Genomic DNA, 16,638 nt, shown 5'->3' on the forward strand with positions numbered 1-16,638 from the left:
ACAGCCAGCACAAAGCCATTTTCAGAAGCAAGAAAAAGAAAATATAGACACCATTTCTACAATCTGACAGGCAGGAAAAATATTTAGCAGAAATGTTAAGAGTAAATTATAGCTGTTTACGCTACAATGAAGGACAAGAAGCTGCAAAATCTTGCAAAACGGAAACAATGAAGGATTGGACTAGGAAAGGGTTTGCTCTTTAAAAAAAAGACAATTGAGGTAACAAAACAAACACACAAATACAAACATCTAAAAATAAGCATTTTATACATTTCTTGTCAGTGCTTCTCTGAGAGCAAGTTCTTTAAACAGAACTTAACAATTTAACGATTTTTTTAAAAAAAATATGTCATCCTAAAATAGTCCACCAACCCTGCCCCAAACTTTCTGTATTTCTACAAAAATCGACACACAACACACTGCAAAACCCCTGTTCCTGAAAGGATGAGCACTGGAGTCAAGGCACAGTCTTTTCCCTACCATCAAGGCTGTGCATAAAAAAAAAAAACCAACAACAACCAGAACAAACAAAACCAAACACTGGGAAAGGAGCAAAACGGAGTTAGGTTGCACAGCTGCAGTAGGGCTCAGATGAGGAAAGAAAGAAAAACAAGTTTTTTTTTCTTCTATGTTCTGGGACCCAGAAGTGGCCTGCCAAAGAAAAGGCTCAATAGCAAAACCAGAATGACTGGCTCTTCCTCTTCTCCTTAGCGGTGTGTCCTCTGCCCCCAGGCAGAAACAGTCAAGAGTTTCAATATCATCATCCCAGCTGTGGGGATGCTATCTGGTGCTCAGATGCATCTGATCTTCAGAACCAAGAAGATTCCTTGCTCTTGTCCTGATGCTGTAGACCTAGTTTTAGGGAAGGGGGAAAAAAATGAATGAACATTTGATAAAACATTCCCTTCACCCAAAGAAAGTGAGCTGGGGTAAATATATTTATAAAAATCCTGTATTAATAGTCCATCTACACTACAACTGGGTTGGGGGGGGGACCTGTTTACAACACTGCTGTCCCCCCAGGATAAGTAAGTAGCCCTAAACTACACTAACGCCTTAGAAATGCTTGCATACTTCAGTAATGCTGATAGTTTACACTGAGCAAAACTGTATCATGTTTTAACTTCATTGGGAGTTGTAATCAGTGTAATCTAAGTGTTGTGTTTGTAGTATAGATGGGCCTTCATGGAGCATAAGCAGTTTTCTCACAGAATTAGCTCATGGTTCTACGAGAACTTTACCTCTTTTCTAGAAAGCCTGATACATTTTAACATTTTAGGATCTCAGAGCCATCTGCAGTTTTTCACCTTGAATAGAGGGTACCAGGGGTGGGGGGAATTCCCACAGCAGGTGAAAATATCAAGCAATTTCACCTATAGCACATCAGATTTTTAGCCAAGAATTGCTTGTGTTTTCACACAGGGAAAATAAATGACTTTTAGCTTGACTTTGGTATGAGTTTCTCTGATATTTTCCTTTATAAACGTCAAGGACCAGCCAATAAACGTGCTGTGCAGGGGCTTTCATGTTATAGCAGTAGAATCTGTGCTGTAATTTGGAATTTATCTAGTCCAGAGGGATTTACTCTTTGTTAGAGTTACATCATGAGAGAGCTAGCACTTAGAAACAGACAATACAAAGTGTAGAAAATATACATACAAAAATGTACTTGCTAGGTTACTTATAGCAAAACATATAAGCTAAGTGCTTTGATGTCCTATTACTTTAAGCAAAGTGAGAGAGACAAGGTGGGTGAGGTAATATATTTTATTGGACCAACTTCTGTTGGTGAAAGAGACAAGCTTTTGAGCTGCACAGGGCTCTTCTTCAGGTCTGGGAAAGGTACTCAGAGTGTCACAGCTAAAGACAAGGTGGAAATTGAAAGATGTTTCCCATTATAGCCATAAAATGACAGTTATCACCATGAGAAATATTCAGCAGCATTTCTGCTCTATATTGAGCTATAAATAGTATTGTCTTCCTCTTTAGTACATGAACAGTGCCACTAACACATCTGTTGTAAATTCACTACTGGCCTAAGCAGGTGCAAATTCCCATTTGGCAAAAATGTCAGGAGAACAGCTTATTTTTATCATCATATTTAAACCCCAGTCCTGATTTGCTTAAACCTAACTGTAACATGTACTGGATCAGACCACCACCTCTTTCCCCCATGAATGTATATAGCTACACTGCTGATGATCAATAGCACCTCAGAAGCCAGCTACAAAGTGACTAGTTATCGCTAGTGGAAGAGAACAAAAATATATTGCTCCATCCATCCGAGGATTTCCAAGGCGTTTGCATATATTTGTGAGGGCTGCAATTGATAGGTGGGGAAAGTGAAGCACAGAGAGGTTTCGTGACTGTGATTATGCCAAGAACAGAACCCAGACTGTCCAACTGTCAGTCCTCTACTTTAATCACCAGCCAAGCACTGATCTTCAGCTTAACATAGGGATGGCAGAAGTGTGATCCAGGAACAAATGCAGCTTACAGACGAGCCAAATGAAGCATATGCCTACCCTAACCTTTAATAAGGAGACTACTGGTCCCAGGGTGCCAGGGTCCAGCTGCCTAGATCTGGATTGAACACAGCATGCTGGGACCTGTGGACTCTGCTGGCCATAATTCCATATTAAAGAGGAGGGAGGTTGTTGCTTGCTCCATTTTACATCTCCTATCAAATTCTCATTGTTCCCTTCAGTTAGGCAAAGTTTGGGCATCCTTGATGTAAAGTACCTGTCTTTAAACTTCACCCTGAGACTGAGACTACGGGACTTGGTTATGTGATGACACTCTCATTCTGTTTAGGTGTCAAATTTTGCTTCCCTGGGAGTGACACACACACCCAACCCAAAATACAGGGTTTTTTTAAAAGTTACTTCAAAACCAGCTGTTGTGATTATGTGTTATTTTCCCCTTCTATCTACAGAAATATTTTATAAAACAAGAGAGTCATTAGCCAGGCAGACACAATTAGAGGGTAAGAAAGTCATTAAGGTGCCCCAGCAAGCACTAAGGACTACTAAGAGGCCATAAAAGAGGGTGCGGGGAAAGGAGTTAATATGGTTCTAACAGCCTTAAAAACAAAGACATCTGTTTAAGAGGATGTAGGTTTGTCGACAGAATGCAATAGCAAGGGACTAACTCACTGATCAGCTCCACCCTTTCCACTAGGTGTCTTTGCGGTGAACAGATAGACGAGGTACAGTAATTAAGCCCATGCATCTATAATTCATAGCTACTGAAAAAACAAACAAAAAACTGAAGTTTCACTTATAAATCTTGAGCACGGAACAGTTTATATGCCTTTTCTTCATTATCTCCTCACCCCTTTTACTGGAAGACAATCTGCAGTTCTACAAGCATGCTGTCCCAGTCTAGCCAAGTTTCTGAACAACAGTGCTTTAACTGATAATAGGCTTATTGAGCAAACATTTTCCTCTTTATAAAAATGTCTTCACTTGTCTTGCATGACTCAGTATTTCCACATTTGAGAGAAGTGTCTATCTGTGAAATGCTGGCACTGTGATTAATTACTGCTTGTATTCAAAAATCAAGTCATTTAGAAGAAGTCTAACCCAGCTAGTGAAATTCAAAGACAAAGGGTCAAATTTATGGCAGGTGTAAATGGAGTCAACTCTCCTGAAGACTGTAGGCTGTGCTCACTTAAGCATGCATTGAATTTGCCACAGTGGCTTCTAAATATTTCCAAAAGGAGGGCTGCATAGGCAGCTGGACAAGGAGACAGAAGACTACATTTGATTTACTTAAATTGTATTTTATTCAGGTGATCCTCACCTTCAATATTGAGATATAGACCTCAAATACTCTAAAATCCTCCGTTACGTGGGAACAGGAAAGCTCTTCTTCTACTCCCAGAACATCTGTACAGCAGCAGCGCTTCTAGCGCACTCTTAATGGGTAAATAATCCTGTTCCCATTCCCCCCTGGACTACCAATGGTTCTGGAGGCAGCAGAATGAGTATGGGTCCACTGTACTGGGGGGGGGGGGTGGACAGGATGAAGGATGCCTACACTCCCTGGGTGCTGTACAGCACTGTTCTGCCACAGGCATGCTGTATCCCAGTGCATGGGAGGTGAGGAGTGGATTCTGAGGGTGGAGTTGGTTGGACCACAAGTTCCAGCAGCCATTCCCCAGGACTGTGAAGCCAGGCAGTCACAGCTTACTGCGAAGTTGTGACAGCTGTGGAGCAGCTTTGTAGTCTGAGGGGTAGGGTGTGGATTCCCCCTTCTCCTGGGGCCCTGGCTAAGTGCACAGCCAAGTTGTTAGACCTGCACATAGACAAAAGGGATTTAATCCAAGCAAAAGTCTCAAAGGTGCCCACTAGGGGTCATGGCCTAGTCAACGGCCTCTTTACATAGGCAGCAAGTGCTGGCAGGCTACTCTGTTACAGCCCGATCTAAAGCTTATTGAAGTCAATGGAGTTACACCAGTGTCAGGACCAGTTACACATAACGCACCGTAACGTCAGTTTTCTCCAAATTCTGTGCCTTGGGCTCTCGACTCTTCACCAGTTTATAATGTATTAAGAGATTTTGCTTTTGCTTAAAAATTGTTTAAGAAAAAACCCACAGCATTAAAGTGAAAGTTCGTAGGCATGTTAATTTTCAGCACAACATGTGGGGATTAAACTACATTTAATGGAAACGAGGTACCTAACACCCACCCCCGCACCACACAAAAACTGAATCCTTGGAAGTGTAAGAAGATGTGCAAAACAGAGATCAGTACTTTACCGAATCATTGTTCATGGAGCTAACAATGTTCTGAATCACAAATTCCCTGGGTGTTGATAATATACAAAGGAATCCCCTCTTCATGACATTAGTCACTGAAGTATTTTGGCATCATCTACTCATGAGACCAGAGATCTGACTTAGAACAGCAGAATTGCAGCAGTGTTACTGGCAAAATTACAGGCTGGTCTCCTCTGGTGATCAGAACACCCTCATTCAACATAATTCAAAATGAAGAATTTTGCAAAATATTTTTTTTATAATCCCATGTGAAGTGTGGCCCACAGTAATTATTAGAAAAAGGATAATTGCTTAAATATCGGCATGCCTGTAAAATGTATGCCAAATGATTTTTTATACTAATAATTTAAAGCTCATGGGATGTGATACTTGACAACTATAGAGGCTGATGTCCTTCTTTTCACCAAAGAGGTACAAGCAATGACAGCTAGAGTTCAAGTTTTCCTGCCAATATGCCGCTATCCTGTTCTGGATGGACCATCTCTCTGAAAGAGGCTAGTTCATTCCCCACAGCCATTGAGTTCTTAGCCTTTCTGCTGATACTGTCAGCATGGCTGCCAATTAATGCCAAATGTCATTATCCTTACCCTTATCCACTTAGAATCAATTTTCAGGTAGGCCCCTGAACAGTCGCCAATTGATATAAACTTGGTTGCTGCCAGCCTGAGCTAGATGTGAACCACTGATTTAGAAGTGAAAGGCTCCATATGCCATTACTATTCTCCTGGGCAGCCCACTCCCCTTCCCATGCAGGATACAAAGTAAGGTAGTCATAGTCAACCCAAGGCCTTAGAATGACATAGCTTTGGGGCCGTGTATGAGGCTCTGGGGGAGTGCATGCACATGATTGAAACTCCTTTGCTCTGCTTGATCTCATGCAGAATGCCAGTCACAAGAGCACTCCCCCATTCCACCCAACTCAGGCAAAGCTGGAGGAATCAGTTCCAAGCCATGCCCTTTCCAACAACCAGAAAGGGGGTAGAAGGGAAGAAAAGAGAGAGAGATTGAATATTGAATATAGTCAGAGAGCAAAGATAATCATGATGCAACATCCTACAATTTGCCTTTCAATGTCTTTATTGCGTCAGTACACAACTATGTTGAGTCATGAGGATGCAAATATTTCAATACAATGTTAGACTGCTGTGTCTCATGAGCCATTCCTCTGAGTTGCCCAGCCTTCCCGCCCCCCCAGAATCATAGAATATCAGGGTTGGAAGGGACCTCAGGATGTCATCTAGTCCAACCCCCTGCTCAAAGCAGGACCAATCCCCAACTAAATCATCCCAGCCAGGACTTTGTCAAGCCTGACCTTAAAAATATCTAAGGAAGGAGATTCCACCACCTCCCTAGGTAATGCATTCCAGTGTTTCACCACCCTCCTAGTGAAAAAGTTTTTCCTAATATCCAACTAAACCTCCCCCACTGCAACTTGAGACCATTACTCCTCGTTCTGTCATCAGCTACCACTGAGAACAGTCTAGATCCATTCTCTTTGGAACCCCCTTTCAGGTAGTTGAAAGCAACTATTAAATCCCCCCTCATTCTTCTCTTCTGCAGACTAAACAATCCCAGTTCCCTCAGCCTTCCTCATAAGTCATGTGTTCCAGTCCCCGAATCATTTTTGTTGCCCTCCGCTGGACTATTTCCAATTTTTCCACATCATTCTTGTAGTGTGAGGCCCAAAACTGGACACAGTACTCCAGATGAGGCCTCACCCATGTCGAATAGAGGGGAACGATCACGTCCCTCGATCTGCTGGCAATGCCCCTACCTATACATCCCAAAATGCCATTTGCCTTCTTGGCAACAAGGGCACACTGTTGACTCATATCCAGCTTCTCGTCCACTGTAATCCCTCGGTCCTTTTCTGCAGAACTGCTGGCGAGCCATTCGGTCCCTAGTCTGTAGCAGTGCATGGGATTCTTCCGTCCTAAGTGCAGGACTCTGAACTTGTCCTTGTTGAACCTCATCAGATTTCTTTTGGCCCAATCCTGTAATTTGTCTAGGTCCTTCTGTATCCTATCCCTACCCTTCAGCGTATCTACCTCTCCTCCCAGTTTAGTGTCACCTGCAAACTTGCTGAGGGTGCAATCCACGCCATCCTCCAGATCACTTATGAAGATATTGAACAAAACCGGCCCGAGGACCGACCCTTGGGGCACTCCACTTGATACCGCTGCCAACTAGACATGGAGTCATTGATCACTACCCGTTGAGCCCGACAATCTAGCCAACTTTCTATCCACCTTTAGTCCATTCATCCAGCCCATACTACTTTAACTTGCTGGCAAGAATACTGTGGGAGACCGTGTCAAAAGCTTTGCTAAAGTCAAGGAACAACACGTCCATCGCTTTCCCCTCATCCACAGACCAGTTATCTCGTCATAGAAGGCAATTAGATTAGTCAGGCATGACTTGCCCTTGGTGAATCCATGCTGACTGTTCCTGATCACTTTCCTCTCCTCTAAGTGCTTCAGAACCGATTCCTTGAGGACCTGCTCCATGATTAGGGTTATACACGGTGCTTAATTTGTGCCTGGGCTTGCCAGGGCTGTGCCCTGGCACCTGTAGTCTTGGCAATTCATAGCCCCGGCACCGCAGGGCTTTCTGCATCAGTTATGAAAATAATTAAATAATTGCTTGAGCCCCGGAACCTCTTTCATTACAAAATTAAGCACTGGCTATATACCAAACTGGGGACACTCCAGTGAGTCTGCATGACTGTGCTTACAGCACATGGCATTCTGAATAGTAAGAAGTAAGTAAAACATCTGTCAGTTTGAATCCTGATGCTTCTGCAAATGTATCAGCTTTCTCATAGGTTTTCAGAGGGATATATCAGAAGGATAAATACCAGGGAGGGAGAGGAATTATTTAAGCTCAGTACCAATGTGGACCCAAGAACAAATGATATAAACTGGCCATCAGGAAGTTTAGACTTGAAACTAGATGGAAAGTTTCTAATCATCAGAGGAGTGAAGTTCTGGAACAGCCTTCCAAGAGAAGCAGTGGGGGCAAAAGACCTATCTGGCTTCAAGATTAAGCTTGATAAGTTTATGGAGGAGATGGTATGATGGGATAACATGATTTTGGCAATTAACTGATCTTTAACTATTCAGGGTAAATAGACCCAATGGCCTGTGATGGGATGTTAGATGGGGTAGGATCTGAGTTACTACAGAGAATTCTTTCCTGGGTATCTGGCTGGTGAACCTTGCCCACATGCTCAGGGTTCAGCTGATCGCCATATCTGAGGTCGGGAAGGAATTTTCCTCCAGGGCAGATTGGCAGAGGCCCTGGGGGTTTTTCACCTTCCTCTGCAGCATGGGGCACGGGTCACTTGCTGGAGGATTCTCTGCACCTTGAAGTCTTTAAACCATGATTTGAGGACTTCAATAGCTCAGACATAGGTGAGAGGTTTATTGCAGGAGTGGGTGGGTGAGATTCTGTGGCCTGCATTGTGTAGGAGGTCAGACTAGATGATCACAATGGTCCCTTCTGACCTTAATGTCTATGAGTCTAACATAGCACTACAGAGTTGAGCTGCGAGCATAGATTGGCAATTATAGTCCAGGTTCTCTTCATTGCCTTGCACCTTGTGTAGTCACTTACACCTATGCAAAATGCATGTAAATACTACCAAATCAGAATTATCCACCAACTGTACCTGTGCACCAGGGATTTACACATAGGAGCAAGGCAGTGTGTTTCAGGCTCAATTAAACCAGTAAGGAGGTGCCAAGCTCTGTGACCTATGTTGAACAGTTAGCACTCTGTTCTCAAAGAAAAGAGTGAAAGCAATTGGTAGGTTGAAACTACAAGTTTAAAATGAAAAAAAAACCAAACAAACAAAAACAACAACAACAAAAAGCAAGTAGTTCGTAAATCACCTTCCCACCAGCTTGCATTGAACACAAACAAGTCAGGACCTATGGAGTAATCCACACCATGATAAAAAAAAAATGGGTTTTCTGATCTATGCTTCCTTAAATAACTCCCTATATCATCCTCAGAAAGTTGAGTCAACTGCCTGCCTTCATGACTGTTGGAATTGCTATCATGCTGAATCAGCCCACTAGTCTATCATTGGCAATGGCAATTTGCTGATTCTTCAGAAGGAGGTAAAACCCTCTCATTAATGTAACTTGCCTAAAACCACGTCATATGAGGAGGAAAACATTTGTTCCCAATCCTGGCAGATTATCAGTTTACAATGTGAAACATAATTACCCTTGTATCATCTGCACTGCTGCAGATGTTATTAATGGCCATAAAATTGTCCAGTACTTTAAAGAATCCTGTTATGCTATTTTTCTTAATTTCTTGAGGCAACAAGTACATAAGTACATAAGAACAGCCATACTGGATCAGACCAAAGGTCCATCTAGCCCAGTATCCTGTCTTCCGACAGTGGCCAATGCCAGGTGCCCCAGAGGGAATGAACAGAACAAGTAATCATCTAGTGATCCATCCCCTGTTGCTCATTCCCAGCTTCTGGCAAACAGGGGCTAAGGACATCATCCCTGCCCATCCTGCCTAATAGCCATTAATAGACCTATCCTCCATGAACGTATCTAGTCCTTTTTTTAACACTGTTATAGTTGTGATGAAGCACAGTTTGACTATATGTTGTATAAAGGAGGGTTCTGGCTGGGGTCTGCTGAGTTGTAGCAGTTAATATAGGAGACAGAAAGAAATGTTAAAGAGATTTTTAGCAGTTGACTTTAGCTTAATTATAATTGGGTTTTGGTTTCATGTTATTTTGACTGAAAAAAGATCCAACACTGTGTTCATCTGGCACAAGCCTTCCCCACCTGTTCTTTTCCCCCTGACACACATTAGACTAAGTAAGAGAGTGGATCATACTCTAGCAAATAGATCAGTCAACCAGAGGTATGAAAAACCCTCCCTCAACTGAAATCCAACAAACATCTCAAGGAAAGGGGAGCTGGAGGAACCTAATATTCCTTCAGTAACATAATTGCATGGAAGGGATTCCAAAAGTAACATATGGTCTGCATTGCTGCTGGTAGATAACAGATCAGATAAACACCCATCAAAGAAGGAAGAGCATGCAGTATAAACAAGCTCTAGGATACTTATCAGTCATTAGTGCCCTGCACACATGCTCCCATACAGATGCTAACAGTGGTGCTAGACTGCTACTGAAACTGAAGTTCTGCTACAATAAGGCGTAGCTACACTACAGCCTGCGGGTCAAGTGTGACCTGCAGTGCAGTAACTCCTCGCTTAACCTTGTAGTTATGTTCCTGAAAAATGCTCCTTTAAGCGAAACGATGTTTAGCTAATCTGATTTCCCCATAGGAATTAATGTAAATAGGGGGGGTTAGGTTCCAGGGAAATTTTTTTCACCAGACAAAAGACTATATATATACACACACACACAGTATAAGTTTTAGACAAACAATTTAATACTGTACACAGCGATGATGATTGTGAAGCTTGGTTGAGGTGGTGAAGTCAGAGGCTGGAAGACGGTGGGATATTTCCCGGGGAATGCCTTACTGCTAAATGATGAACTAGCACTCGGCTGAGCCCTCAAGGGTTAACTCACTGTTGTTAATGTAGCCTCACACTCTACAAGGCAGCAGGAATGGAGGGAGGGGAGACAGCATGGCAGAGAGAGACAGAGACACATACCCGGTGTGAGAGAGAGAGAGACACACATTGCCCCTTTAAAAACGCTGACCCCCCTCTTAATACACTGCCTTTTTAAGTAGATCAGCAAGTTGAGACAGCAGCCGCTGCCAGCAAGCTCCCTCAGTCCTGAGCCCCGTTGTGTCCCGTCCCCCCACACCGGCTGTGGATGGGGTAAAGGAGCGGAGGGAGGGGGACACCCTGACATTAGCACCCCTCTTCTCTCCTCGCTTGCACAGTAAGCAGGAGGCTCCCAGGAGCAGCTCCAAGGCAGAGGGCAGGAGCAGCACGGGGCAGTGGGGGGAGGGACAGCTGAACTGCCTGGCAATTGATAGCCTGCTGGGCGGCTGCTGCACAGGGAACTTAGGGGAGCAGGGGGCTGATAGCGGGCTGCCGGTCCAGCCTGGTTCCAAGCCCCCACCACTACCTCCAATGGGATGCTCTTCTTGCAAGCAGTGGATAAAGCAGGTGGCTGCCAAACACCGTTACAAGGGAGCATTGCACAACTTTAAATGAGCATGTTCCCTAACTGCTCAGTAACATAACAATGTTAATTGAGATGACTTTAAGTGAGGAGTTACTGTATTCTAAATGTGGCCTGTAGGTGCTCTCATCTCACCTATGAAGAGTGCAGTACAGTCATTATGGAATGATGTCTAATACAAAGACATCAGTCTGGAGTCTACATGATCACTATAAAGACTTTTAGGATGAAGACATTGCTTGCCGGCACTTGTGGTCTCTTTACATTGCATCCCCATATTACAGATGAAGGAGGCTGCAAACTGTTCCATTTTACAGAAGGTAGGTATGGTAATCAGGCGCCCCATGTAAAATGAATACATAAACTGCCTGGGCACTTCTTTATGAATTCACTCATTATTTCCTGCAAGATTTTTTTAAAAAACAAAATGCTTCGTGTAAATCATTTGGCTGGGTCAGGCTAAATGCTAGGAGCCCAGTTCCTACTGAAAGTCAGTGAGAGCATCAGTAGGAAGAAGTCACTGTGATGTTGCACCCCATAAGGCTTTATGGAAATATGCTTCTGAATGTATATATGACATAACTGGAATATGTCTTATGCTACATATGCCATGTAACGTATCTCTGTAAAGGTTATGGTCTACTGAATCTATTCATCCTATCTGTATGCATGTGTCATTTTGGTACAGGGAATCTATTTAGTCACTGCAAATAACTCCAGTTAGTCAAGCCACAGAAATGAACAAATGACCTTACCTGTGTCAAACCCAAAGCTTGGCACGATGTCCACAGTTCCGTGAAAGGCTCCAGCCCATGCTGAGGTAGCACTGGTGACCGTAGTAGGATCTGTCTTTGTCATGTCACACTGTGGAGCAGGAATCCTGGCTGCACGTACTGAAGGCATCAATAGGGATCCATACCGTGGGTCAAGGTGAGAGCTGGGATGGTGATGATGCATGTGTGGATGGGGGTGATGGTGATGCATGTACACATCATGCATGTGCGCATATGAAGGGCTAACCTGAGATGCTAAAGGATAATGCCAGGATTCTGATGCGGTAGAGGGAGGAGGTGGGGCAGTCTGATGAAGGCTGTGTCCTGGCCAGCTGCTAGGATCTGCTGTGTGGAAGGTGCCTGGTGCAGTGACTGGGAAGTCAGGGTGGACTCCACTCAAGCATGGCGGAGGTGGAGGTTGATAAGAGCTGGTCCAAAATGAAGTTGGGAAACTGCTCCGTTGGCTTGAAATTGTAGAGCTCTCTAGAAAAAAAAAGTATAAATACTGAAAGCAATTGACAGATTAGAACTACCAGTTAAAAACAAAAACACAGCACAAGTAGTGGGTGAAGTAGCTTGCCACCAGTTTGCATTGCACAGGAACAAGTCAGGACCTGTGGAGTAGTCCACACAATGCTCATTGAATGCTCTTTCTAATCTATCCGTCCTTAAGTAACAGGTTAGATTAATATATCTCAAGGACAGCAGGAACCCTTATGATCATCTAGTTTGATCTCCTGTACATCACAAGCCATGGAATCTCACCCAATGATTCTTGCATCAAGCTCATAATTTCTGTCTGAACTAGAGCAAATAATTTAGAAAGAATCCAGTCTTCATTTAGAGACTTTGAGTGATTGAGAATCCACCACTACTGCTACAGTATAAAGCTTTTCCTGAAAAGAAAGCTTTTTCTGAAAGACATTTGCTACTAGTTCTGCATATGGATAATGGCAGGATAAAAGATCTTGTTAAATTGATTACCTTGTTAAATTGGTGGGGTATATCATGCATAATACATCTTATGTTACTTCCTTATAGAATTGCATTTGGCTCTAAGTCCAGTATACAATTGCTGTTATCTTGCAACTTTACTAAAAACAAGGTATGAACCTCAAAAGCTGCATGCAAAATAAATCTGTGTTTTCATATTCTGAGTCCTCTCTCTGTCAAGTTACCAACAAGAACTTTAGTTTGTTACACAACTTTGGGTGAACTCTAGCTAAAGAACTTTAATAGGACAAATCATTTAATTGGAAATAAAAGACCTATTTACATTCACAATTGGGGTTCAATCTATGCTTAAGGAGAATTCCAATATCACTGTATCATAAAATCACATTTAAACATTCCCTCTTTGTAAGCAGTGGTTAGTGTTTTTGATGCAGTGACTAATACCTCCAATCTACTGGCTTCCTTGTCAAAAAACTCATGGTTTTTAAGTATTACTTAAAAGAATAGCCCCATTTTTAATAGAGGGGGTTTGAGGCCAAAGATTGAAATATATTAAAATATGGGACTCCACCCTGTTATGAAAGAACACAGTCATAAAAATACCCAATGGAGGGGAAAAAGTTGGTGAAGTTTTATGTTTGACTAGTCAGGGAATCCTCTGTGCCCCATATAAAGTTTATAACAATACTTATATTAATTGAGAACTATTCATTTTTTACAAGGATCCCCAAAGAGACTTGGGTGAAGACTTCTTTTAAAATGAATAGATGCTTCAAAAGCCATTAAACTGCACTCTGCTGACTTTAAACAAAAACAGTCTTAAAAATAAAAACTGTAAAATTGCTTTGTTTGTCTGTCTGAACCATTAAGACATATTTATGGGCTGATTCAAGGTCCATTAGAATCCTTCTGTTGATTTCAGTGGCTTTGAATCTAGCCACTATTAATAACTTTAGCTTATTGTGTATGAAATAAACTTCTATAATGGGTATTTTTTTTGGCAAACACTATACGCACAAAAGCAAAAGTTACCTTCATGCCAAACTGCTTTGAATGTTACAGGGCTATTTAGTAAAATACTGCATGTGTCTTTATTTAATGGGGCTGCATTCCATTTTTTTTTTTTTTTTGGTAATCTTCTTCTAAAGCACCTGATATTAGAAGATCATAAAGTGCATCAGAAATATGACTGATGTAAGCCTCACTACACCCCTGTGACTTAGGTATTCTCTCCATTTTACAAATGGGCATACTGAGGTAGAGAGTTAAACTCTGTTGCCAACTCTCCAGGCAAGTTATTTAAACATCTTCCCCCACACATATATTCTCCCCTGTGACTGTGTTCCTCACTCCCAGTGCTTCATTCTCTTTGAAAGATAATACATGCTTATTTTATTCAGCTCATTGCCAGTATTTTGAGGAATCCATCCCCATTTTTGGGTGTGTGTGAAATACTGTGGCTCTTATCAATGCTGAAAGGCTCCAAATCTGAACAACCCCATAAAACAAACAAGACACACATACACACACACACGCCAAACAAATGTTCAAATGCTAGTCATCCCTTGGATAATTCTAGGTTACTAACAATGGGGCAAAACCTTCAACCACTACATTACCAATCTGGTTGAATTCATGATGGCAAAAAAAAAAGTTTTAATATACACCAGGTATAGAGAAAAGGAGGACTTGTGGCACCTTAGAGACTAAAAAAATGTATTTGAGCATAAGCTTCCGTGAGCTAGAGCTCACTTCATTGGCTGCATGAAACTACCTTTGTTACTAAGGTGCCACAAGTACTCCTTTCTTTTTGCAAATACAGACTAACATGGCCGCTACTCTGAAACAGGTATAGAGTAGATCAAATATCTGGTTGTTGCAAGCCAGTTCCCACTGAACAAGTCGACCAATGGCAGTAGTTGGCTCTTGTTGTCAGACTCAGTTCAGAGTCCTAGGGACTGAATGGTCCAGGGAGGTCTCTAGTGGACAAGGTGTTACACTTCCACCCTGAGTGGTAGGGATCAGTGGAGAAGTTTGCACTTCTGCTGCCCATGCTGTACTTCTACTTGTGGATAAACAGGAGGACTATCAAGCCAGCATTTTTTATGAGCACTATGTAAGCAAATGACATTACCAACAAAAATGTCTATTATACTTTCTATGAGCCTTTCAGTTGAGCCACAGCCCAAAATGGCACACATGGGAATGTCAGTTTCCATTGTAGCAGAAAGTTGTTCCTTCTCCTTACTTTTCAGAATGAATGAGCATAACCAATAGTCTTTACAGACACTACAGTGTCAGATACCTATGAAAGAACCTACATCCTAAGGTGGCATTTTAATGGTGAGACAATCATTTGGGCAGGGGAGATGTCAATTTGGCCATCTGGTTGATGTCAACCTGACACTGTCCCTATGAAAGAAAACAAAAATACCAATCAGCTTACATTGGCCTCCATAAAAAACAAAACAAAACACATGCCATTTGCCAACAGATTTACCACAGTCATTTCCTTTTCTCAGTATGAGGGAAGAGGTGCCAAGAGCCTGCAATATCTGAGATACCATAGGGGTAAACTAATGGAAATTGTTAACTTTTTAATGGTGGTCAGCATACAGTGTATTGCACTGAAAACATAACAGGCTTGCATGCTAAGAAAGGAGACAATTCTTTTTAGAATTCTCTGCAGTATAACATTACTCTTCAGTTACTGCTACCTGAGAAAAACTTTCAGTTATGAAGAATAATGGGAAAAAATATGATTAATCTTAAAAACCATCTTCCAATGTAGTCTATGCCCAAGATTTCAGGGAATTTTGAAGAACCTGTGTTGTTCAGATTTTTTAAGGACAAAACTGTCTGACACTGGTGCTAAATTAATTTTGGTTCAAACTAATAAATGATTTTCTTATAAATTCATTCAACATTCAAAAGGATAAGGTTTGCCATTTTGGGAAGGATGCCTTCTATTTTGCACTCTTTCTTATTAATGCAAAATACAAGGCATCCTCCCCAAAACGGCAACCCTTATCCTTTTGAGTGGAAAACTCAATTCAACCTTAATCACAACTAGTGCCTCGCCCCCATCTCAAAAGCAGGAGCTCTTTAAATATTTCCTGGATCCAACTTATGCCTAATTCAGGGTTCAGGAGAGATAATGCAGGAAGAATAATGTACAACACACTCCTACCCACTCCCAATTTTTTCTCTGTATCTTTCCACAAGGCAATTATAAATGCACTGCTTATTTCTTTTGCTGACCTTTCAAGGAGTTTGTTGACTATGAAATTGAATGAAACTCCAAACTACCCTTGATTATTATTAATAATGTTAACATCTCCAAACTAACAAAGCATCAACTTCCTCCATACAAACGAATATACATTAGCTAACTAGAGCACATTAACCTTAATGAATGAACTGGAAGATTGAAATATCAGAGTAACTATCTTTTTTCCTTCTTTCAAACTAGAATGCTGGAAGATTAGTTTGGGCATGACAAAAATCTATTTCATCCTAATTTACCTTGAAAAACAAGTATGCTACTTATTTCTCTGACTATAATCTGCAGAATCAAAGAGCTCTTTTCAGCATTCCACTGGGGCACCTTTACACTAGTTAGACTGGTGCAAAGGGGCCAGAAGGGATGCATATCCTCCTTTCTTCCCCCATCCATTGAATACTTTCAGGGCAGGTGGTTACATGGGGTATTCTGTGTCAAAAGACAATATTGGATGAGGCATTTTTATGCTGGGCTATTCTGTACCCCTGCAAAGCCCCACAGGAGACATGGATAGAGCTGATCAGGAATTAGTTTTGAGATTTGAAAAAAAAAATCCGATTCTGCACTGGGACAAACTAAGACCTTTCAAAAATGTTATGAACTCCCCCTCCCAAAAAACCCAACAGACCGAAACACCCCAGAATATCCTATAGCCCAGTGGTCAGGGCTTTCACCTGGGAGGTAGGAGACCCAGGGTC

General features: G+C 42.0%; 1 protein-coding gene across 2 annotated transcripts in view; it reads right to left on the reverse strand.

Moving 5' to 3' along the window:
- Nucleotides 1-266: 266 nt before the first annotated feature.
- Nucleotides 267-16,638, reverse strand: part of VGLL3 (vestigial like family member 3) — a 33,955-nt gene continuing 17,583 nt past the window's right edge. For both annotated transcript variants that reach the window (XM_073328716.1, XM_073328705.1), the window contains exons 3-4: nucleotides 11,686-12,186; nucleotides 267-852 (exon numbers count right to left, since the gene is read on the reverse strand). In XM_073328716.1, the coding sequence (XP_073184817.1) occupies nucleotides 809-852; nucleotides 11,686-12,186 (545 nt within the window). In that variant the 3' untranslated portion in view covers nucleotides 267-808. The remainder of the gene's footprint in view (nucleotides 853-11,685; nucleotides 12,187-16,638) is intronic.

This window comes from Lepidochelys kempii, chromosome 1 (genome assembly GCF_965140285.1).
Source record: "Lepidochelys kempii isolate rLepKem1 chromosome 1, rLepKem1.hap1, whole genome shotgun sequence".
NCBI classification, from domain to species: Eukaryota; Metazoa; Chordata; order Testudines; family Cheloniidae; genus Lepidochelys; species Lepidochelys kempii.